This window comes from Anarhichas minor, unplaced genomic scaffold, assembly GCF_050575085.1.
Source record: "Anarhichas minor isolate MPS153535 unplaced genomic scaffold, ASM5057508v1 ptg000023l, whole genome shotgun sequence".
In the NCBI taxonomy this organism is placed as follows: Eukaryota; Metazoa; Chordata; class Actinopteri; order Perciformes; family Anarhichadidae; genus Anarhichas; species Anarhichas minor.
Window position 1 is genome coordinate 4,052,545 of NW_027466469.1, and position 26,042 is coordinate 4,078,586.

At 43.6% G+C, this 26,042-nt stretch overlaps 1 protein-coding gene across 1 annotated transcript; it reads right to left on the minus strand.

The window, feature by feature from the left end:
- Window positions 1-23,967, minus strand: wnt4 (wingless-type MMTV integration site family, member 4). The gene is made up of 6 exons (XM_076097000.1): window positions 23,330-23,967; window positions 3,082-3,163; window positions 2,708-2,861; window positions 1,957-2,088; window positions 1,527-1,669; window positions 1-471 (listed from the first exon to the last, which is right to left on the minus strand). Exons 1-6 carry the CDS (start codon window positions 23,560-23,562, stop codon window positions 1-3), a joined length of 1,215 nt encoding a protein of 404 aa, XP_075953115.1. The 5' UTR covers window positions 23,563-23,967.
- Between the last annotated feature and the right edge of the window lie 2,075 nt (window positions 23,968-26,042).

Sequence of the window (26,042 nt, forward strand, 5' to 3'; positions counted from 1 at the left end):
TCACCGGCAAGTGTGCATCTCCACCATTTTGCGACACTGTTTGCACTTGACATAACAGCACCAGTGGAACTTACAGCTGCACCTGTCCACCACCTCCACCTCCTGCGTCTGGAAGCCGCGGCCGCAGCACATCAGCTCGCAGCCGTCGATGGCCTTCGACGTTCGGTTGCACTGGCGGCCCACGGTGCCCAGCATACCCGGCGTGCGCGGGTCATAGTCGCAGAAGTCTGGACTGGGTTCCAGGTAGACCAGATCTTCGTCCGTGTGAGGTTTGAACTGGGAGTTCCGAGGCATCAGGACTTTGGTGGTGCCCACCTTGCGCTGCTCCACCTCAGTGGCGCCGTCAAACTTCTCCTTGATGACGTTGCCCACTTTGCGGAAGGGCGGCATGGCTTTCCAGCAGGTCTTCACCTCACAGGAGCCTGACACGCCGTGACATTTGCACTCCACACGCATGTGGGACAGGATGGCCTGCAGAGAAGCCAAAGAACCTTTGGTTAGCAGAAAGACCTTGAAATAATGTGATGACAATGCATAATATCCCTAAAAGATAGCTTCAAATGCTGACTGTTCTACAGCTACCAGAGCTGTAGACTTGAGACTTGAGACTCAAGTCAGACTTGAGTAAGCATATTGTATTTTGTAATGTATTTTGAAATTGAATTGTCTCATATGACTTATTTGAATGACTTGAAACTTGACTTAGGACTTATCTGGTAACGTACGACTTGACTCGGACTTTGAACTAGACTCAGGCTAGTCTTGAATGATAAACTTGACTTCAACTTGTCTTGAAAGATTGACCTGGACTGTTATTGACTGACTTGAGACCTGCCTTAGACTTGTCTCATATGACTCCAAACATGACTTAAAATTGTCTCGAATAACTTGAGACTTTACTTGACTTGGACTTATTTGAATTACTTGAGACTTGGCTTGGACTTATTTTAATGGCATGTGACTTGGCCTGGACTTGTCTCATATGACTAGGGACTTGACTCCAGCTTGCCTTTAATGACTTGAAACTTGACTTGGATGTATCTAGAAAGATTTAAAACTTGACTTGGACTTGTCTCACATAACTTGACCTGGACTTATTTGAATGACCTGAGACATAGCTTTGAATTGACTGGAATAATGTAAGACTTGATTTGGACTTGTCTCATTTGTCTTGGGACTTGAATTCAGCTTGTCTAGACTTACTTGAAACTTGATTTGCACTTCTCTAGAAGGATTAAATACTCAATCTAGACTTGAGACTTAACTTGGACTTGTCTGAAATAACTTGACTCGGAGTAGAATGACTTAAAAATGGACTTGCACTTGATTGGATTTACTTGAAACTTGAGATTTGGACTTATCTAGAAAATGTAAGACTTAACCTGGACTTATCTTGAATGACTTAAGACTTAGACTTGTATCAGTTCAGAAAAAAAAAAAATCCAACATGACTCTTTAGGTGCGCTGTACTAAAAGAAGTTGAGTGTTTTACAAAAGGGCATATATGTCAAGGGCCTTTAAGTTACCTTCCTGCCAGCCTCGTTGTTGTGCAAGTTCATGAGAGCCCGACTGGAGGACTGGCCTTTACTCCTCTCCCTCACATCCACAAAGGACTGGGAAAAGGCCACGCCATATGCAATGTTATCACTGCAGCCCGACCACTGGAACCCTATGAAAATACATTCAGATAATTCTTTTTTGATGGTTCATTGTAGTAATGTGTGATATGGATATATTGTAAAAGATCTGGCTCTATACACATGGAGATAACATGGCATGAATAATATGCTACCAATGACATCCTTCTGGCCTTTTCAAAATGAAACAAATATTTAAAACGTCGCATTATTTAGCTTTTAAAATCATTGCATTCAAATGTACTGCATCAGTTGGTCCTTCTGTTTCCTTTGGGTGTGTGTGTGTGTGTGTTTGTGTGAAAGGGAAAGAGAGACCTACCGTCTGGACTGACTCCATGTACATTGTGGTCGCAGCCACATTTTTCCAGCTCTCCGCTGCTGCAGGCCCTCGTGACCGCAAACGCCACACTGGCTGCTGAGATGGCATACACAAAGGCTGCCTCACGGGTGCCTAACACATACACAAACACGGGCACACACAGTCGTATTGTTTCATTATGTAACTGAAAAGAGCTTCTCATTTTGAATGGCAAGAAAATTTCTACAGATGAAGACTGTATTAAAGTTTGTGGGAGGGAGCTCAGACATTGACATACAGGAGCTGGTTGAGCCAATACAAATGGAAACCAGCGCTGAAATGTCACAATGTTTGAAAATGGAATGGAATAATCCCCATTTTTGTAAATGCATGCAGGTTGGATAGTTGACTGATGAAGTTGTTTTTGTGTCAATCAGCTGTAGGGCCAGCCCGGTCTCATTCCCAGGGCGGGTGTGCTTACAAAGACCAACAGGGCTGTCGAGTAACGAGCGACAAGGCTGAGAGGGGTAGTGGTCGGGGGCGATGGATGGTTCGAGCAAACACAGGACTTTCACCCAGGAGACCACTGTTTGTGTTCCCAGTGAAACCACAAGTAAACATTGACTAAGTAGCGTAAGTAACATTCAGAATTTACATCACGTTGCTGAACATAACCTACGTAGTTAATGAAGTTATGTAATTGTAAACCAAACCTAACGTTGTCTGTCAAGTCAGTGTCTCCTTTGTGCCAAGATGCAGTACATAATCTTACCCTGGGTGACCACTTTGCCGAACACGGGCATGGTCTCCAGAGTGGAGCAGTTCCATCGACGGTTGCGAAACTGGAACTGACACTCGTCTATAGCCAGCTGGGCTCCACGACGCACTGCATCCATCACCTCCACACTGCGCTTACAGATCTGGACCTGGAGCGGAGACACACAGGAGCTGCGTCAGCCACGAACACAAGCACACATACTGACAAAATACTTCACTTTCTCATTAGAAGTGTCCTGGAGAAAAAAGGTACTGATATGTCATTATCAAATCAATACCAGATACCAGATGTTAATACCCTATGCTGAAAGAAAACACTGTTGGACACACGTTACAGTAAGCAAGGTGCGCAGAGGTAGAGGTCTGTACCTGTCTCTGGATGAGGCCTCGTAACCTCTCGCACGTCTCCTCGTCCCGGATGCTTCCCACTGACGACAGCTTGGCCAGGTATCTGACAGAAAAACAAAAAGACCAACAACAGGTTAGTGAGCAGCAGATGGCCTGAAAGAACACGGAGGTCACGGAGGAACATACAGGGGAAAGTGCCGCGTTTGATGTCGTTGTTTAAAGCGGTATAAGGTGAGAGACAGGCGAGACAGAGGCTACAAAGGGTCTCCCCTCACTTTGATACAGTTATTGTCAAAGAAAATTAGACCTTCAAACCGGCAATTATTGAATTGGACCACACCATTCAGATGAAGCACATCTTGCGTACAGAGGGTTTGGTTCCCATGATGTTGTGGGAATGTTTTGGATAATAAATGTCAGGTTGTGAGGACACTGAGAGGAGGGAAAGCGGCTTATCATACACACCACCTCCAGGCCAGACAGGTCGGGGAGATATACCGCATACACACACAGACACACGCACACACAATCTAAGATGTGTGAGAAAATGGCATCAGTCTGGATGCCCTGACCCTCACACATCCACCTCACCTCACTTCAGTCTCATATCTCCAGTCCCAGCTGCACCTTACAGAAATAGGCTTTCTCGTAAGCTGGCGGTGAGTCTCCCAGCGCGGGAGCAGCCCTGGTCGTGTACCGTCTACGCTACTCAAAGCGCACTCATGTCACGCATGTTGAGTCTAAAAAGCGTGCTTTCCTCAAACAATGGAAAGTTTTGCAGATGACATGAGTGAACTCATTTCTAGTGCGGATCCACGTACGTTTTTAACTTAATATTTACGACTTAACACTAGATTAAGTAGACGGATTGTTGAGATTGATTCCTTTACGTAGTGTCAACACATTGCTGTTGGCAGTTGTCTCTTTTCGCATTCCAGAAACTTTTTTAATGGTGTCATCTTTATGCTAAGCTAGGCTATCCACGCAGTGAGTTTGCTGATCGCAACCGGCTGAAACTTCTCCTGTGTGCCGAGCGTGCAGGAGAACTACGGTGGCCGACGCATAAAGGCAACGTTCAACATGGCAGACTCCGTAAAGAGGACACCGTCCATGTGTAGATAAAAACGGCTCATTCTAAGGTAAAGAAAACACACCAGTTCTTATTTTCAAGTGATTATACACGAAAGAAAACATATACTTATATTATATTCCATTTCTTTGTCCATAGCTGACATCCTATGTGAAATATAGCACCACAGCTGAGTCTTTAAGGAGCAAAAAACAATCCCTTAACTAATGAAAAGTATTATTATAATAGTAAAAACAATATTAATGTTTCTGTATTTGCAGGCTCCTCTGTACGGTGAACAGAGTTTGAATATCAGAATGGCCCTTAATAAAGGCAAATTCCAACAGAATTAACTTTCAGGCTATCATTCTGTACGGGCAGATATGTTTTTCCTGAGGGTTTCTCAAGCTTGTTTTATGAGTCCTGGGTTATGAGTTCCCAAGACCACACATACCTCTGTAAAGCCCAGCTAGTCCGTCTCAATCAAGCTGTGGCACACATCCAGATTGCAGAGAATTCGGCTGTCAGATCCTTGACAAAGCTGTAACGCACAACACAAAGTCGTGCCCACCAATGTTGCACACCAGCTGACTGTACAAATAATTATTTTGACATCCAAATTATCAATTTTATTATGTATGGATCATCTTTTAGCTACATCTCAGCTCTTTTAAACCCTGCTGAGTTTGGGTGGTAATGTCCCGAGTGTTGCGTTAGTACATTATTGTCAGTGCTATTTGTAAATGTGGTAGTAAAATGAGTACATCATCCTTGAGGTCAAACAGCTCCTCCTCTCCATCCACCCTCTCATCTCCTCCTCTCAACAGTTCAGATAACATCTCTCTCTCTCTCCGTCTCTTTGATGGCCTTCTGTTTCTGTTCCCCTTCAGACAGTGTCAGCATTTAGCACTCATCGCTGCGATAACCCCGCTCTCCAACACTCCACCACATCCGCTCACATCCACCCTCAGGGGTGACCTCACTCTCTCGTGAGGTTGACTCAGTTTCCTCAAGAGGACCACAGAGGACCACAGAGGACCCCCCCCCCCCCTCCCCCCCATCCTTCTAATGTCTTCATGCCACGAGCCCCCAACATTTAGTGTGAAAACAAAATTGGAGTTATTTTTACTGAAGACAATAAGTCACGTGACATGACACGACTGTACCAGCATTTAGTTAAAAGCATACTTATTTTAAACCAAACCACATGTCTTTTCTAACTTTTACTAAACTGTTTTGTTGCCTAAACCTGACCGCGACGGCTTCACAACGTTGGCCACGCGCTGCGTCAAGATACTATACGCAAAAGGCTTCTGCCCAAGCGGCAAAATTGGACGAGTAGGAATATATTCACGTTGCCAGAACTCACATTTAGACCAATCTAAATAGACAATAGAGTATAATTAGAAACCGACTCAAAATGCGATCGACCCTAATAGACTCTTAATAGCGAAATACACCACAGCAGCATGAGGCTCTATCAATTAAGAAACAGTCACTGTCAAACAGAGAAGCACTATAACATTGTAACTTTGTCGAAATTTCCAAAAATATTCGCCATATCAAAAACCTTAAAAGGTGATCATATGTCAATGTTGTGATCACAACGTTTTGAAGACATCATTATTTGGCTTCATGGCTGGTCTCCCAACGTCTTTTACCTCTGTGATTAAATATTTGTTATGCTAACTTTGGCTAACGTTAGCCACCATAAGCTATACTGGTCATACCAAACCAAAAAAAGGCAGTGGCAGGAAATATTAATAAGTGTATTAATACTTTAAAAATATATATCGATTGAGTTGTGGTAAATCTAAACTCTTGGGGGAACCCTAAAGCCTACTGTCTGTCCTCGAGCCCTCTGCCAGGTTATATCTTTTCCCAAAATCTACAGGTCCTGCCCCCCCCTCCCCCCCTCCCCCTGGTTCGGATGGAGTCCAACTCGGCTCTGCCCAGCTCTGATTTGCTCTATTGCAGTAGCGAGGGGGTTTTGATCAAAGCCATGTGTGCCGTTTGATCCCTCTTTGTTGTTTAGCGTAGCCTTGGGCAGAGCGCTGCGTTCGGGTGGAGGCATCCAGCTGGGAGACCATCAGACGGCGATGGGAACAACTCACGGACGGAAAAACACAAGACGACAACAGAGCCCTGCCCGTCGGACGGGCAGCATCCCACTCGCCAAGACACAAACAGCTGGATGCCATCCCGCTGGCCTGACATTCACCCTGGAAACATTTAATAAACATCCGATAAGCACTTATGCGGGCCATTTTCTGGATACGTGTTTGTGTGTGTGTGTGTGTCTGTACACGCGTGGGAAAAGTTCAGCAGAGGCCTTGGGCCAGTGTGTGAGCGTTTTCATCCCCGTCTCACTTTTATCTGCTCCCTCTGCATGTGTATGCCCTTCGCTTCCCAGAGACGAGGTTAACGAAACGCCTCAACAAGGAGACAGAGGAGTCAAACCGTAGAAGGACAGAGCATCGCGCACACACACACACACACAAACACATACACCTACACACACACCTACACACACACACACACACACCATCATCCCCACATCTCATCCTCATTCCACTCCCTCTTTCCTCTCTGGCCTCTGGTGGTTGCGTGCTTAAATCCCAGGGGGCCTAAGCCCAGTGGAGCCAGTGGTGTTGTGAAGGCTGCGATGTGTAATGCAACACAAACACGCGAACGCACCACGGTCCAGGTGGAATGCTCCATACCTCCCACCCAGAGCCCCCCACGGGCTCATGGGAGGCTCACACTGGAAATAAGAGATAATTCTAAACAGAGGAGCCGTTCATGACGCAGGTTGTTATCTGGAGACAGGAAATAAAGGCTAACATAGAAAATGGTGAATACCACACAAAACTCCCGCTTGAACCACTTTTGTGCATTATAAATATGAATTACTGCATTTAAAAAAAAGTTGCTGTTATTGAAGTTAAAACACCTAAAGAACATAACGCTAAATCTTGCATTCAGTCAGGGTGGCACTCCTTGGGATTCAGGTCTTGGATAATTTGGAGGACAACGGAATTTGTGCCTGGAGTTTGTTCGTCTGAGGTGTTACATTACAGTCATTTAGCAGATGTGTTTATCCAAAGCGACTTACAATTCAGATTCTATCACATTCATACACTGTAGGCACAGCTACGGGAGCACTTTTGGGGTTAAGTGTATTGCTCAAGGACACATCGACATGCAACTAGCTGAGCCGGATCCGGGGAACGAACCGCCGATCCTCTGTTTGAAGGACGGCCCTGCCGTCCACTCAGCCACAGTCGCCACAGTCGTGGCATCGTTAGTCATGAGCTTTAGGTTTTTCGGTATTGTGTGCATAGTTCTTTTCCGGGCGTCACCACAGAGGCCCAGTTGCTTGCATATAAATGTGCGGCGCTTTCATCGATGGGCTCGGTCGCCACTGTGTTGCCTCATGCGGTGTTGGATGGCTCGACAGACATGTGTATGGTTGGAGATCATAGAGATCGCCACTTCAAGGCTTAGGCCCTGTCCACATTACTCCGTTTTTACTCCTTATTTGCTACGTTTACACTGAGCGGCCACACTACGCCGGAGTTTTGGAGCACCCTAAACGGAGGAATCTGAAAACTCCGCCGAGGTTGGAGGTATTTGAGAACTCCGGGGTTGCGTTTGCGTGTGGACGGTCGGATACGGATGTGCTTAGAAAAAATTACGCCCACACCCGTGTTCGCTACTGGATTGGTTATTGGCAACCATGACGTCTCCGTCCCTGATTCGTCACACTCACTATCACGTGACCCGTACCCGGAAGAAAACAAACTGGGCTACCAGCGATTCATTTCAACATGGATAGCTAATTGCAAGCGTTGCTGCTAGCACAACAGCTACATGATGTTGCTGCTAGCACAACAGCTAGCAGCAGCTAGCAGCTGTTGTGCAGTAAAAGTCTGCATTTCTGTGGAGGAAGCAGCTGTTATTGGAGTGATTAGCGAGCGGCGTGACCAGCATCAGCCCTATGGAGCAGCTCGTTGTTTTTAGATTCTAATGAGAAGACACGCTGCACTAACGTTTTACTTCTTCCGTTTGGTAGCCTTGAGAGACCTTAGTCTGTAAGTGTGTCTTTATGAAGCATGAAAAGATGTACGTAGATATATTCTATTCGCGTGTTTAGTATAACATTTGTGTTGTATTAAATGCTAATCGCGGTTAGCATTTCTCCATTGGCGGTAATGTTAAAATTAGCTTAGAAGCTAGCTAGGCGGACATGACGTTCAGAGCTACTAGTGAGAACAGACATCAACAACATGTAGGAAACGAGTGAGAGACCACATTGATGGACCCATAATCTAGTAAACGTTTATGTGTAAGTGTTGATGTTAAAGTAAATTTGGAGAGAGAGAGAGCGAGAGACCCGCAGCGCTGTAACTACGTCTGAAAAATAAAACTTCTAAAACTTTCCACGAACTGTGTCTGTTTGAGTTTATAGAGGGAGATTTTAGAGGAAGATCTTAAGTATCAAATACAACCTTTCATTATTAAAAACTACTTTATTACTCTGTCGTATTATTTTTTTTTTTAAACTAAGCAAGCAATCCACTTCCTGTTTACACCGTCACGCGCATGCCCAGTGTACGTAAATGGTCACGTGCTGTCTGCCTTCGAAGGCTGCCGTGTGGACGCAGATCAACTCGAGAATGATGCTGAAACTCCCGTGTGGACGGAGATCGTTTCTATTTGACAAATCTGCATCCAAAGAGAAACGGAGTAATGTGGACAGGGCCTTAGTCTTAGTTATTGTCTCAGAGTTCTTTGTTGTTGTTTTATTTGTTATTTTCTGATTAATTAGTTTCATATAACTTTCCTACTAATTGTGTGTTGTATTTATTTTTTTGTTTTATTCTATAGGAAAATGATTTCTTGCTTTGAAATTATATAAAAAAAAAAAAATCAAAACTGGGGGGAGACTCGTGATAAGCCTTTCAGGCTGTTGGTCTTTCTTGCACATTCTATTATTATGAGTATCATTTCGTTTAAAATGCTATTAAACAAAAGAAATAAGAAAGAACAAATAAGAAGAACATCATTGTAGTGCGGAAAAGATGATTCAACATGTATTAGTTGATTAACATAAAATGAATCAACAACAATAGTTATGTCCTATGAAACAAAAGAAACTCAGCTAAAGGTCCACTAGCTGTCAGAGCTGCACTCTGAATGAAAACCTTGGGATGCGATTGAAAGCTCTGGGAGCTGGAGAGTGGACCTTTTGTTGTTACATGAAGTGTTACCACAGGTCCAGGTGCAGAACTTGTTTTTCCTCCAGTGGTTAAAGTAGTGAAGTTTTTCATGCCTGGCTCTGTCCAAAGCTAAACAATAATAATCTATGGGTACCCCTGAAGCTCACCGATTAATCTATTAATAATAATTCATTGTTTAATCAATTCAAAGACTAGTGAAAAAAGAACAAGTTGGATTTTAAAAACAAGTTGAATGTTACGTGTCGGACTATTTCTTGACCATGAGCAGTGATCTCAGAGGTACGGATCTCCTCATCCGACTCTCAGCAGGAAGACAAGAAGCGGATTTTCCCAAAATGTCAATCTGGTCCCATTTCTCAAGCAAACATACCAGATATTTGCTGGTTTCACCTTCTAAAGGTGAATTTCTTTACTGTTTTGTAAGAGTTTAAATTGACTACATTTGGGCTGTCAGACTTAAGAAGCCATTTGTAATCATCCCCCAGGGTTCTGGCAACTTGTGAACAGCATAAACCCTATTCTACTATTTTTGGACATTCCATAGAGTAAACAACAAAAATAAACAGATTAAGCCTTAGTTGCAGCTTTACTTTATTGTTAATGGCAAACTGAGGAGAAGTCTACGATGACTTCAGAGAGGTCTTGAGTTGTCCTCCTCATACAGTGCAGCAGTTTTCCTGTCCCCCCCCCCCCCCACCTTCACTAAATGAAGGCCTAAAGGAGAGAAAGGAGGGACCGTAGAGAAGAGAGAAAGGCAAGGGGGATGTGGAGGCTGGACACATCTGCATGACAGTAATGTGCTTCAGCACACTACTGTAGCGCTCTCTCTGTGCGTCCATCCCTTCTAATGTGTATTTATATGAAAATACCCGCGTGTTTGCCTTTCCAGCACTGAGCACACAGCAGAGGTACACAGCGACAGGTAAATATAGCACGGATGGGAAAGGCAAGGAGGAGAGCTGCAAGGAAAGAGCCTCAGAAACGTCTCCTCCACCGAGGCGCTGTGCACAGACCTGCGAGCGGTGCTGCGAGAGGTTACAGTCCTCGACTCGACGCACGGGCTGTGTTTTTTGTGCGTTAGTTGTGCGAAAGAAAAGCCTTCGGTTCAGCAGAGATTTAAACTGCTCGTGTAAAGACGAGTGTGACCTGAGCCAACCCTCCCTGTCCCCCCCTCTGCAGTGGACACCTCCAGGATGTAAAACAGAGAGTCAGCTGTAGAGGGCACTATCCTCTCAGTTTACCTTCAGACACTTTACCGCACTCAACTACATGACAGCGCCGAGCTCGCTGAACACTTTTGTGGTGCTCCTGATGAACCAAATGGTTTCTGAGAAAAAAAACCCCGTCTGTTGATCGCATGATGCTCGTGTTATGTGCCCAAAATACAGAAAGAAAAGCCTTTAAACCTATGAATGCAGTCTCCACTTTCCTCGTTAGACCAGCTTCTGATGGAATGTTCCATAGTGACAGATATTTTCTACTCTAAGACATCTAAGTGTGAATCTGGAATATGGAGCTTCACAATAAAGATCTACATTTCCTTGAAGGGACAGTTTGGTATCTTTCATCCTGGACCCGATTGCTTAAAGCAAACCAAACCTGGAATCACAAGTAATCATCCTCACTCATCTCTGGCACTGCCATTACATACTCTCATGGTTTTTACAAGTCTAATAGTTTTGTTATGTATTTTATTGTATTGTGTTGTACAGTGTTGTACTATAGGGTTTGCTGTTGTATTGTTCTGATAATATTAGGCCGCAAAATTGTAATAACCTGCCGAGTGACTGCAGACGAAAACTAGCTCTCTGGCACATTCACATTGAGGTGGAAACTGAAATGTTGATTAATGTGCACTGTCCCTGGTGAATAAATCAATCAATCAATCAATCAATAAATATTGGGGGCGACAATTCTTGAAATTTGAACATCCACTAAAAAAAGCATATTTTTCGAATGACAGGCTCAGAATGTTATTGTAAGTGTAAGAGGAATAAAGCCTTTTTCTATTATTGCGTCTTACTTGATCGAGGAGAAGTCTCGTCCCGAAATCTCATGAGAGGTGACATCAAATTCAAAGGCCTCCTCCACATCGTCCAAATCAGCCAAATATCTATGACGATCAAAACCTTTGAGACAACACTGAGCTACAATTTCTCCACTCCGACACAACAAACTTCTCTCTCCAACTCTCATTCACCTTTCCAGCGTTGTCCTCCGGCAACAAGTCAACTCTCACTCAATACCGGACCAATCTCTAATGTTATTGTCCTTATTAGTCACTTAGCCACAAAAACATAGCAGCATAGGATCCAGGTTGGATCCCTTCAACATTTGGATGATATGGGGCTCTCAGACACCAAAGTGAAACAGATACAACTTCACCTGCACAGTCCACTATGTTTAATCCACACCGAATAAAACACCTATTTTCAACACAGTTTGAATAAATTTATCTCAAACTTAACCACAGTAAACACTTGAATCACTGTTAATCCTCAAATCATTTACATTAAACTGTAAGTTTACCTTAACAACATCTGCTCCTTGTTACATTCCCCTCCCATCTTTGGTGAAACTAACCTGCCTGGTAGTTAAGTTTCCTTTCTTTGATAAGTGTCCATGATACAAGTATAACAACTCAACTTGCTTTTTTTTGTTTTTCCATTTACAGAAGAAGTCCGTCGAGGTTTCAGCTGCATCAGGATTCACTTTTCCACACACACTGTTCAGCAACATTGACACAATTGTTTTATTTTGTCTAACCATCCCTGACTACAGCGTAGATGTCAGGCAGGCTTAATCTTGGAATAATAAAATGTCCAAAAACTAATGGATCGACATGCGATTATCAAAAATATTCAGGTATCACAGAATCGTGCAACTTCATAAGGTCCGCTTGAAGTATGCAGAACAAAGTTTTCATGTGAATGAATACTGAATACTGAAAGCTAGTTGGTGATTTGAAATATTAAACAGAACATATTTAGTAAAATATAGTGAAAATTAAAAAAATATTAACGTTTGACATAAACTGAGCTTTAAAATATTGACATATGATTTTGCATAAATAATATGAAATCTTTCTCATGAGTCAATTAAAAAAAAAATCATGGATGTGTCATTGAGGAATGAAACTCATAAGATGTCTATTGAACAAAACATCAAAATGAAAAAAACACTGCTGCCATCCAGCAGTGGGTTCAGGAGCCTTGGGCCGGTGGTGGCGGTAACAGTAGGTGGGCCGGTGGTGGCGGTAACAGTAGGTGGGCCGGTGGTGGCGGTAACAGTAGGTGGGTCGGTGGTGGCGGTAACAGTAGGTGGGCCGGTGGTGGCGGTAACAGTAGATGGGCCGGTGGTGGCGGTAACAGTAGGTGGGCCGGTGGTGGCGGTAACAGTAGGTGGGCCGGTGGTGGCGGTAGCAGTAGGTGGGCCGGTGGTGGCGGTAACAGTAGGTGGGCCGGTGGTGGCGGTAACAGTAGGTGGGTCGGTGGTGGCGGTAACAGTAGGTGGGCCGGTGGTGGCGGTAACAGTAGGTGGGTCGGTGGTGGCGGTAACAGTAGGTGGGTCGGTGGTGGCGGTAACAGTAGGTGGGCCGGTGGTGGCGGTAACAGTAGGTGGGTCGGTGGTGGCGGTAACAGTAGGTGGGCCGGTGGTGGCGGTAACAGTAGGTGGGTCGGTGGTGGCGGTAACAGTAGGTGGGCCGGTGGTGGCGGTAACAGTAGGTGGGTTTTTGTATGAAGGACTACGTGGATCTAATTTTGAGTCACAATGTTTAAAATAGCCTTTGCTCTTATGTATTCAGTGACAAATGATATAACTGCAGGAGGGAAAGCTTCAACGAAAGGAATGAAAGATTAGAAGGAAGGGGGGATGAGACAATGGAACAAAGGTCAAAGGGAATCATTTAAAGTACAAAAGACAGAAGATGGAAGCAAAGCGTGGAGACGGGATAAGAGGGCAGAGAGGTGAAGGTGAAATGCATCTGATGAGTCCAGTTAACGTAGTTTCTGAGCAGCTAGAGGCTTGCATGTGTGTGTTTGAATGTTAGTGTGTGTCTGTGTCCACGCGTGTCTGGGTGTATTTATATGCTGCTGGCTCCACTCGAGCTCATTTCCCCCTAAAAATAACATGCTCTGCCAACACCACAACCACTCACACACACACACACACGCACTCACACGTGTACACAACAACACACTTTCATACAGGGGAAAAGAGGCAATAAAAGCCATGAAATTGACCTCCTGCCTGGTGTTAGTGCCGCAGCCCCTAAAGGCCAGGAATCAATTAGTGTGTGTGTCAGTGTAATGTTCATGCATACCAGCGTCATCCAACAGGCATCAGCCGGTTTGACTGTGACTGTCCTCAGAGTCTTTGTCATGCTTTGTATTGTCTTGTTTCTGCCTATAAAGGTCTTTCAGGTGATGTAAGACTCTGGCGGCCATGTTGGGGGATTCCTGTGCTGTGCACCTGTGACCATTATTGTGTTTCGGTAAAGTCATCTCATCAGTAAAAATGCATTTTGTCATTTTGACCAATATTTACACAAGACTTGCTAGCCAATGCTTTGAGCTGAATGACGACATCGACTTGCCAACGTGCTCACAATGACAACGCTAACATTTGCTGATTTCTACAAAACACAAAGTGCAACTGCGTATGATTGGTATGTTCTCCAGATATTTGCTGCTAAAACAAGGTATTGGACAAATATAAATTTTGACCTGATGATGATGCAAAATGAAAAGTTAGAGCATGACCAAAAGTGATTTGGATTCGTCCTCTGGGGACCATGACTTTTTGCACAAAACTGCATTCCATCCAGCGATCGATGAGATATTTCAATCTGGATAAAGTGACGGCATTGCCATCCATAGAGCAATGCCACTGGCATGCCTCCAAATAAAAATAGTAGTTTGAATAAAACCACCTTACACGAGTCTCTTGAAAATGTGGTGATGAAGCATTGGGGTGGCCGATCAGATTAGGGGGCCAGTGTCCCGCGACCTCTTGGACCCACCTTTGTCAGTTTGTTGGACAAGAATTGGAGATTGGAAATGTATCTTGATAATCTATGGCAAAATATATTTTGGACAATTTGTTTTAATTATGGCCTATTTAACGTCAAAAGGACAATATGACATTTTTCAGTAAAGGTAAGACATTCAGAGAGATGTGATTTGGATTAGTTGACAATTTGAAGTTTCAAATGAAAGAGGAGCAGACTGAGCGAGTGAACAGCACGGCTTCACGATATTGAAGACGAATGCTTGGCTCTCCCATATTGACAACTTGTCGGATTAAAAAAAGGTCATGAAATCATAAACTGAGAAGAAATGCGATCGCATAATTGTTGTGTTTGTGGTTGTTTTTTTATTTCCACATTCAGTTCGGATAGATAAGGAGATAAGCTTGCCGGTGAAAGTGGAATCATTCATGTGCGGGCGGGCAGGTTTGGACATGCACCATTCCTGCTAACTATTTACACAGTTAACACACGTGTATAAACTGTGTGTTGTACACAAGTTTGTGTGTATAAAGAACCCTCTGTTAGAATATTCAGCTTGGTTCTCACCTATCTGGTACTTAGCCATCTCTACTGAGCAGAATACCTGACTATACACTCCTTAAGCTTTACATTTTAAAATGAAGAGGAAATGTGTCTGGAGTTAGACACTTAAAGGGGGAAAAATACATTCTTTTAAAAAAAATAGAACAAAGTCAAACCATAAATGTTACCCTAAATATCCTGAAATGTTGCTTATACTCTTGCAGTAATCATTAAGGGGTTTTACCCCTGGACAGGATCTTGATGTGAGGGACCCCCAGCTGGTGCCCCATTTTTTTAAGCCTATATTTGTACATTTTGGCGAATTGGCAGGTTTAAAATGATGCCAAATTAGCTATTGCCAGTTCTTGTCACCTCTGCTGAAGAAGGTCATGTTTTCGGATTGTTTCGTTTGTCTGTTTGTGAGCAGGATTATGGAAAAACTGCTTGCCAGATTTTCATGAAACTTTGTGAAAGGCAAAGCCAAGGAGGAACCCATTAAGTTCAATTAAATCACGAGGTAAACGCGCGCACAATTTTTCACCTAATGGAAATGGCCGTGGCGAAGCTCTGTGCTCTCAGAGTGCCCTTCTTTTGCAATGCAGCCTGCGGATGTACAGACAAATATCACCGCACTACTTTGATACTCAGGAAAACTCAATGATTCCCAGGCACGTTCTGGAGTTACAAGGAGTGTCTTTTTCTATGATTTCTAAGGAACTTTATGGAAGTTGATTCACGTTCGGCCCGTCAGAGATGGAAATATCCTCGGAAAGTCTAAGTCACCTCTAGGGGAAGTTCAATTTTGAAGTAAATTACAGCAATCAGGCTTGACGTGTTTTTAGAGTCACAGCTGCTGCTGCTGAGCGGGCCAAACTACAATAACTACCTGCCAGTTGTGTTTAGAACATCCAGCATGCACCTGTCCCGTTCACCTCAGCAGTATCCGTGCCTCACGTCTGTCCCTCTGGTTCACAGTGACGGGTCTCTGCATATAATCGATCTTCAAAAGTTTTTCATGAAAAAACACGCTTCCTGTCTTGTTTCATTTCTTCACTAGCCAATGCATCAAAGAGAAGCTGCAGCATACATTCAGAAATGCGATCAGCTGTTCGCCATTGTTGCCCCCAGAGCACGAGCCCTTCAAACATGGCCGCCAGAGCGGATCCGCCAGAACCCTCTCTTGTCTTTCAGCGACCCGGGTGTTTCCTCGTCAGCCGGAGCCGTCCTGGCGGTAATCTGCTCGCCGTGAGCGGCTCCCCCCCCCCCCCCACGGCTCAGAGTGTGTTACGATAATTGTACACACTCTGGTGACAAGAGTGCTCGAAATAACATGCCACAGCTTCACCACATTCATGTGTGTGTGTGTGTGTGCGTGTGTGTAAAGAAGTGTGAGGCGCCAGTGAGTACCGCAATGCCAAGGTCTCTGCTTTCTCTGGTTACCCATCAGCTGCCATCTCTTTAGCACCTCACCATGGTTGTCCAGGACACGTGCATGCATGTTCACACACTTCCACACAGAGAGACAAAGAGGCGGAGACACAGAGAGAGACACCAGGGTGTGCGCTCATTACCCTACAGTGTATAAAAAGATATAGTTTAGGTGCTGTTAGTGAGTTATGAGTAACACCGTGATGCTACCACAGAGTATTCACCAAAACCATCTTCCAACTACATTTTTTGTTTTCCATACGCTGGTTGCTCTCTGCCGTATCCTCTGCTTCATGTTGACAGCAGCAAACGGCGTCCAAACTTGAACCCACTGTTCCCTGCTGAAAGTGAAGTGTTTGAAAAGCAAACACTCAACCCATTGGAGGCTTTAAAGGGGATGTCCTTTCCTGAGCAAATAAACGAGGATTCTAATCCTTTCTCCAGAGCAGATTCGTGACAGTTTAACTGAACAAATAAATGAAGCCGTGCGAGGCCGCTCTCGGTTTTTGTCTCGTCTTCAGACAGATGCCAGATGTAATCCTTCTTCTGCCACAACAGTGGTGAGATGGATTATTCACAACCGCTATGGTTGCTCTTTTCTTAAAATTGAAACATGAAACAGCAAGAATCTAAAACTGATGCCTTTATATGACCTTTATAAGCAAACAGGACCAATATGGGCTTATTTCTACAGTCGAGTTGTTCTTAATGTCTGATATCTGGTCGGATGGCCCTGCGAAGTCAGACTAAACGATTTATGGCAAGCTCCTCCTCCAGCCAGGAGTGGAGTATCGCTGCTGTCCCTGCCGGGAGCCAACACCGACAACAACCACACTGCTGGATGCAAAGGCTATATTGCATGGCCCACTGGAGGGAAGAGAGGCCCGGGAGAACCAGAACCAACCTTGCTGCAGTTAAAATGATCAAAACGCAGTGAAAGTTCCCCGTGGTAGCTTTAAGTCAGTGTCACCTTGTAACCGTGGAAACATTTTGTCTGTCAGGGCGCACTGATTTCTTTTTATACTGCACCCGTTTGGTATCTTGCTAACTCGGTGTGGCGATGTCAACACAGCGGCACACTGCAGTCTTGGTGCCAAGAACGAGTGTGTCTCAAACAGTAATATTTGGTCACTTCATTTGGTGAAGGACATTTTTATTTATGTTTTGCTTGTTGCCACATTTATTTTGCATTTTCCAACCAGTTTTATCCGTCTCATGGCAGAATACAGATTCTTACCAGCTAACAGCAGTGAGTAGGCAGCCTATTCTGAAGGCCTTTCCTTTACTCTGGTGACTGTGTTTACAGCCATCTGAAGGCAGCAGGTGTCGGCTCCATCTGCATACTCTAAGTGGGTGAGTGATGTCGTCATTATTCAATTAAAACTTCAATCAATCATCTACTGAAGTCTCAAGGTTCGACATTTTGACCGATGCCATCTCGGTTTTTAGCGACCAGAAGTGACACGAGAGGCGGGAACTAAGTAGTAGGTACAAGCGCTGAATAAGACATTTTTGGGCGACCATGTAAACACAGAGACCGGACATTGCCATGGTAGCGACCTGTCAATCACAAGGTAGCCACACCCTAAAGCATCCCCTGCCTTATGGTCTATTTGACTCTAAATGGACCATAACTTACTAAATGAACATCATGCTGTATTGAAGAAGACTTGAAACTGGAGATTGAGACCATAAACTCATGTTTACAATGTTTACTGAGGTAATAAATCAAGAGAGAAGTAGAGTCATTTTCTCATAGACTTCTACAGTAAATAATCAGACCTGTTGGCCATAAGAGAGAATTCAGGTTTAAGACACTTCTGCATTGGCTTCACTTTTCAGACCCCGAGGTTGCCTGAGTGCTAATAAGCAAATGTAAGCACGCTAATGCGCCAAACTAAGAAGGCAACAATGGTAAAATTGTACCTGCCTAACGTGTTAGAATTGTTTGCCCGCTGCAATTGACATTTGGCTGAAAGTACGTGCCGTGACTAAATACAGCCTCACAGAGCTATGGGTGTTTTTTTGTTTTTTTATGAATTAAGAACTAAAATATCAATTTCATTTTTCTTAACCTTATAGGCGTATCTGGGTTGCCGGCCATCCCTTCAGAACAGAATCTCTTACATTTACACCTCTACTGTTAAACTTCTTAACTGAAATAAGTAACTGAAAAGATTAAGACAACTGAATTTCTTCCTCTAAAGATGAGAGTGAACACACACACACATACACACACACATACACACACACACACGCACACTCACGCACGCACACAACTTTCCTTCTTCTTCTCCAACATCGGGTTCAGCTGTGCATGCATCCGTGTGGGAGTTGGAGCGTGCGTTGTGTGGCCACCATTCTTCCGCAGCCAGTGTGGTAATTACTGAGTATGTGCCACTGTTGGGGAAGATGCCAGTTTACAAGCTCAACACACACACACACACACACACACACACACACACGCACACAGTCTGCAGCCCTGGAGCAGCGCACAGGTGCAGCAGAACCAGTCGGAGCAGGGCAAGAGGAGGAAGAGGAGAAAGAGGAGGAGGAGGGCGACGACGGACACACTAATGAAATGTAGCATTCAAATCCCCATTCGGGCAGCGGGACGCTACACATGACTCAGCAGCTGCGGAGATTTGGCAAAGTGATCGCATCCTGGCTGACGGGCTGAAGGCAGAGCTGCAGGTAAACAAACAGGCTGTGGTTTCGTGTGACGTCAGAGCAGCTGAGAGGTGTTAGAAACAGTAGAGCTGCTCTGAATCATGGTCATTTTAAGACACGTTTGATGTGTGAAACAATAATAACCTGGGAGCAGAGTGTGTGTGTGTGTGTGCGTGCACAACTTTCCACGGTGCATGGAGAAGGGAAAAGGCCTGTAGAGGTCACAACTACATTAATGCCCACTTTATTGTTTAGTCTAAAGAATAAAGTTGTTCATATTTCTCGACACAGGGCTGCAACTAACAATAATGTTTCATGATTAATTAGTTAATGAATTAATTACTAAACATAGAATAAGGAAAATGGCTGTCACAATTTCTGACAGCCAAAGGCAACATATGGCTGACTTTATCAGACCAAAAGTCTAAAACCCTGAAGGTATTTCATTTATAGAAGAAGGAAACGGATGTTTGGCAGTGAAAATTGCTAAGCAAACATAACTGATGACTGCAAATTTAACACTTTTTTAAACCACAATTTTTGGGGTAATTTTTACAATCTCTTAAGTACTGGGTATTTATCCAGCTTGTGCAAACAAAATGCAATCCACTTTATAGAAAAGTTATCACTATCGCAAAGAAGTTGCAGGACGCACAAATCAATCAAACAACCTGATCGAACTGGTAGACTCTTAGGAAACAGCTGCGTAATGCCTTCTGTGGAGAAATAACCCCGATGATGTCACAGTGATGTCATCATCTCTGTTTGGGTCGGGAGACCACAAATTTATAACAGAGAGCCCCTATTACAGACTGGAGGTTTGTAGATTAAAGGACATGGCTATTTAACAGGCAGGAATTAACTAATGAAAAGATGCTTTCAAGTTGCATTATGGGAAATGTAGGATCCTGTGTTTTTGTAGCTTGACCCCTACTCAGCCGTATAAATCAGGATATCTGTCCATCGGCTGCTTGGATTTCATTTTGAAATTTTTGAATCTGTCTTTTGAGAGATGAAAGTACAACATTAAATAACACTGCAGTGATTTATTGTTTTGTTCCATTTCTACTTTTGTCTCTTAACATCCAGTTGCCATTGCTGGCAACAGTAAATAAAAGTCAAACGTATTGGTCCTGATTGGTTCACACAGCTTTCTATACATTTCTCAAAGTTGGGAACATAATCAGTCTTCTGGGGAGGTCACAACACTACAAATCAACCACCTATTCAGATAAAAATATTTTTGACCAAATACCTCGTTGTCGATAATGCGACAATATTGTAAATTCAGAAAATCCCATCACTTTACTGTAATGAAGCCTTTAAAACTAGGGGAAGACAACACATATGCCATATTATTATTATTGAGTGTCATATCACAATATTGATATGATTTCAATGTATTTCCCAAACCTACTCTGATGCTAATATAATGATGCATCTTCACAAATGATCATTAAAGCAGATTTTGCTTTGTCGTTCTGGATCTGATCTATCAACATGAATTAATTTCTTCACCCAACTATGTAATAATAATATAATTTATAATTACAGTATCCTTATTACACAATAATAAGCACTGTGAGTAACAGTGTAACTGATGATTCTCCACTATGACTCCGTTTTTCAGATGAAGGAATATTATATCAACACTCTTTTTTTCTGAATGGCCAGTGTGACATCATAGAGTTAGAAACACGTATTTTTTGGCTTGTCACGTGATATTTGAATCTGCTTTTCATGTGAAGCCGATGCAGAAGTATCTTAAACTTGCATTCACTCTACTGACCAGCAGGGGGCGACTCCTCTGGCTGCAAAAATAAGTCGGATTGTATAGAAGTCTATGAGAAAATGACTCTACTTCTCTCTTGATTTATTACCTCAGTAAACATTGTAAACATGAGTTTATGGTCTCAATCTCTAGTTTCAAGTCTTCTTCAATACAGCCTGATGTTCATTTAGTAAATGATGGTCCATTTAGAGTCAAATAGACCATAAAGCAGGGGATGTTTAGGGCGGGCTTACTGTGATTGACAGATTGCTGCCTCTACCAGAGACATATACGGCGTCTCTACGTCACTCCTCCTCATTCCAAATATGGTCACTTCTGTTCATCAGTTGTAAAAAAGCCAAGTCGAGGCTTCATAACGGCAGTCCACAAACCAATGGGGTGACGTCACCATGACGTCTACTTCTTATACACAGTATGGTACAAAAGGCGTTCTTATTGCATGCAAAATGACTTGGTGGATTGAATTGGTGAGTAGCGGTGCACGGTTGTCTCTTGACTTTTAAATAAGTGACGTGAGAGGGATCGAGGCAAACCAAGAGCACTGATAAAGAGTCATTGCAAACTGCTCGGTGTGTACAGTAGGTTAGCTGAGGCATGTTTCTTTTGGTCCTAGCTAACAGCAACAATCTCTCTCCAAATTGCTTCCCATCCCTTTGACCCCCCGAGCGTACCAGCTGAAGCTCGAGGGGTTTGTTGAGGCATCGAGGACTGACATACAGCCCCGCCACACACTTTTTCCTCCACAGTGTGATTCCCGCCGAGCAGACTGGCAGCTCGGCGGGCCTGCCTGTACATGCCTGCCCTGAGCTGCTGCTGTCACCACACCTTCAGCCCCAAACAGCACAATTACCCTGCACTCAGTGACAGAGTTCAAGGCGGACGGTGCTGTTTGGCAAGGCTCTCAATGTGATTTATTCTGACGAATCTGTCAGTGATACCAGTTAACCCGTCTGCCGCGCTCCGCAGATGTCAACACGCAAGGCTGTAGTGATCATATTGTAAACCTCACAATCTGTTAACACAGAGAAATTAATCAAAATGAAAAATACAAATACAAGAAAGAGCTATCAATCTGTCAATCCTTTCCGTGTCCGGGCCGGGTGAGGTTTCCCGTGTTGAGTCAAATTAAGCCTTGTTGACTTGTTGGCACGGCGGCCACAACCTAAGCGCCCCACATAAGAGGATTCTTAGAATGGCGAATTGTGTCATATGATAATGAAATAATAATAATGCTGGGATTAATTCAAACCAACCCGAGCCTCGATTTTAATGGGAGAGATTGACAAGGTGCGCGGGGGAATAAATGACGGCAGAAAAATGGAGCGGAGCAGTGCATGAGGAGGAATGCAGGAACCCACCTAACCACCTCCCACACAGGCTGCGGGGAGAGCAGGCACACACATGCGACCCGACCGGCCCGGCCCCCAGGAAGAGGTGGCACAGGGAGCCACACTGTGAGTTTAGAGCTTTAGAGCCACCGTAGTCCGACCGCTTCAGATACATATCAAATATTCCTACACGGGCTGACATTGATCTTATAATGACCTGGTTGAGCTTTGCATTTGTCCTTGTCTCCTGAGATATACCCTGTAGTAAGCTGATAGTGGTCTTACTACTTCTTTATTTATTTGGGGAATTTGAAGTATTTTAGTATCATTGTACTAATATCCATGTGGTGTTCAGGCACTGATAATTTGATAATATTAACATATTTGAATTTGATAAATTACTATTTTTTTCAATAGTTTCTTCATTCTTTAGCTCAAATGCAGCTGAACATGGCCCCACGCCTGGTATTAACAGTATCAGCGTCATTCTTTCTCTTAAAAGCTGTTGGTGATGACTAAATATGAAGTTAGGACTATGAAAAAAAAGATTTTTATTAGAACACAGGTCAGGACCCCAAATGGCTCCTCGAAGAGTTTCTGAACGTCAAAAAAAAAATTCTGCTCCACAATTTGTTCTCCTCATTTACAAGGGAATGAGCACATTAAGTTGTTCTTCTTGCTCACATCATTTCCAAATTATTATGAACAGATGGGGTTGTCATGGCAAAAAGGCTGGCAGAGAACACCTGACGCCAACTTTTTTTCTTCAGGCTGCACATGCACATTATTGTCACATTTCCACCTGACCTTAAATAGAGGATTTTAAAACTTATTTTTTTCAATCAAGAATATGGAATTTCACCTTTATGGGAAACCTGCACCTTTTCCAAAAAAGAAGACAAGCTTCTGTGAGCGTTTTATTATTATTATTATTTTGTAAAGGTCTTTGCTGGGGGGATGTAGCCGTGTTGGTAAGTTATTAAGTCAGGGCGAGAGGGGGAGAGAGTGTGTGTGTACGTGATGGTTAACGATTAACCTGAACGGCAACTGAGCTGGAGTGAAAGAAGACAGAGGAAGATGAGTAGACATGTGAAGATGAGGAGGAACAGGGGGAGGTCAAGTGAACGAGGTGAGAGAGATGTGGTCCACAGTCAAGGAGTAAAATAAGTGTGGAGTCCAACTTACAGCCAGTTACTCGCGTTGGCCGAGAGGAGCGCACAGCAGAGCATCAGGACGCACCGCAAAACATATTCCTCGGTCATCTCGAGAGGGATTGTCGGGGAGGTCGGTGAGAGCTGAAATAATCCCGAGGTGGACAGGGGGTCGGCGGTGGTAACAAAAAAACAACAACAAAAAAGAAGCAGCGGCAGGGGTCCGTAGGAGGCTGTTAATCCATCGCCCCGCATCCAGTGGATCATCCGCAGGGGAGGCGCGCAGCTTCACGGTCCGCCCGCCCGGGTTCTCCCGTCCCTCCCTCTGCCGCTCCGCACTCAGAAGGGACGGGGAGAAGGAGGGAAGAAAAGAGGGATGCTAAAAAAAACAAAAAATAAACTCTGGAGCCGCTCGGGCTGAATTTGGACCCTTCTTCTAATAGACAACTTTTGTTTGCTTTCTTCCTCAGCCGCGCGTTAATGCCAGCCGGGACAGCGCGCGCGGATGAGCAGTCAATAAAAAAAGACAAATATGAGCGAGCAATCGCGTGCGGTTCTTCCTTCTCTCTGACGGCTTTATGACCCGCTGCCGGGTCCGGTGCTTCTCACTCAGACAAGCGGGACTCTCCTGTCAGCGCGCCGCAGGACTCTCCGCCCCTCCTCCCCGCGCCCGGACACATGCACACACTCTGAAGAGCGTAAATACGCACGGGCTCCCTTGCTCGCACACCACCGTCTCTCGGTGCGTCTGGCGAAGGAGAGATGTGTGCTGACTTTAGTGTAGGGGCGGCGCGAGGATATAGAGGTATGGCAGCGAGATGGGAGGTTTTTTGGGGGGGGGGGGGGGGGGGGGAAGGAGGCGGGTTCATAGCGCGCTACTAAGGTACTCTGTGTGTGTGAGTGTGTGTGTGTGTGTGTGGACGGGACAATGTGTGTGTTTTTTTAGAGGTCTCTTGGGAGGATGCAATAGCATAGCTATTCACTAATGCCCCTCTGCAGCCCCCCCGCGCTCCTCTCCAACACACACATAAACACGCTCTCTTTCACTCGCGCTCCTCAAAACCGCACACACTCCTTGGCAGCGCCTCGCTCTCCCTGTCACACACTCCACCAAATATTCTGCGGTCAATGGGCTATTTAAAGCTTGGCTGCAAAAAGTTTGCTTTTTTAAAAATGAAACAGCAAATCCCAATAACACGACAAATGTCAGCCACTCGCTATTGATTGATGAAAGCGTTGTAGGGAGATAATAAGGTGAGGCAGCCATGCTGGAATCGTGTAATTAATACCACCGAGGACTCTATATGACTCACCTGATCCTGGCGAAGAGGAGCGAGGAGGACTGAGGACTGCGAGATGACAGACAAAAAACCAGAATTGAATGAGAACCCCCCCATGTACCTTATGTATTGTGCAGGGATTAACGCAGCCTGGGTCCATCACTACAAATGACTTGTTTTAACTCACAGGGCTTTTATTTTTAACACCAGTGAGAATCCCAAAGTTTCCAAACATGTCAGACTGAATTATGGGTAAAGGTGTATAAAAAGATGGACAAATATGTACCTCTGTTGAACATGTTGCAGCCATGAGAAGCATGGCATTGGGTTCGGTCTGAATGCTCATTCAGTATGAGCTGCAGTACTTTGAATGACATGATGAAACAGAGTAGAGGTGCTATATTGTGCAGTTTGAGATACCTTTAAAGTTATTCAAGGGAAAACCGAGTCACAGAGGTTCATCTTAGACAAAAATAACTATTCAAGCTGCAGGATTTATTTATTTTGCCAAAGATGCTTAACATTCAGAGTGAAAGAAATATTGTACCTATATATACAGAGACACTACAGTACATGCATAAATAAATACAAAAAACACATATACATTTTTACAAACATACATCCATATAAATACGTAATTACATACATACATACACACACACATACACAAACACACACATTCCTACAAACATACACACATACATGCATATATAAATACATACATACATACAAACATACATAATAACATACATAGACACAGACACACAGCTTTATTGGCCATGAATGCGTACGCATACAAGGAAGTTGTCTACGTTTTTTACGTTGCTCTCAATGTACATACACAGAAATTACAAATAAAAACAAGGACAACAAAGTAGTAACAGATTTAACGACTATGTACATTATAAATATATATCCAAAAGTATATATATATGTATATATATGAACATAGAGAACAATTACAATGGAATTGAGGTGTTAGTGCAGAATGTCTATTATATACATACATACATCTATAAATACATACATACATACATACATACATGCAGAAATGTATACATATATAAATACATACATGCAACAATATATACATAGATACATACATATATACATAGATACATACATATATACATACATATATACATACATATATACATACATATATACATAGATACATACATATATACATAGATACATACATATATACATACATATATACATACATATATACATAGATACATACATATATACATAGATACATACATATATACATACATATATACATATATATATACATAGATACATACATATATACATAGATACATACATACATATAAGACAAGATCAAACTGTTTTCATCCCAGGAGGGAAATTTAACATGACATAAATAAGAAGATGAGAGAAAGACAAGAAGAGGAGACAGATGAGTCAAATATGTATATTCATATGTGTTCTCTACATATATCA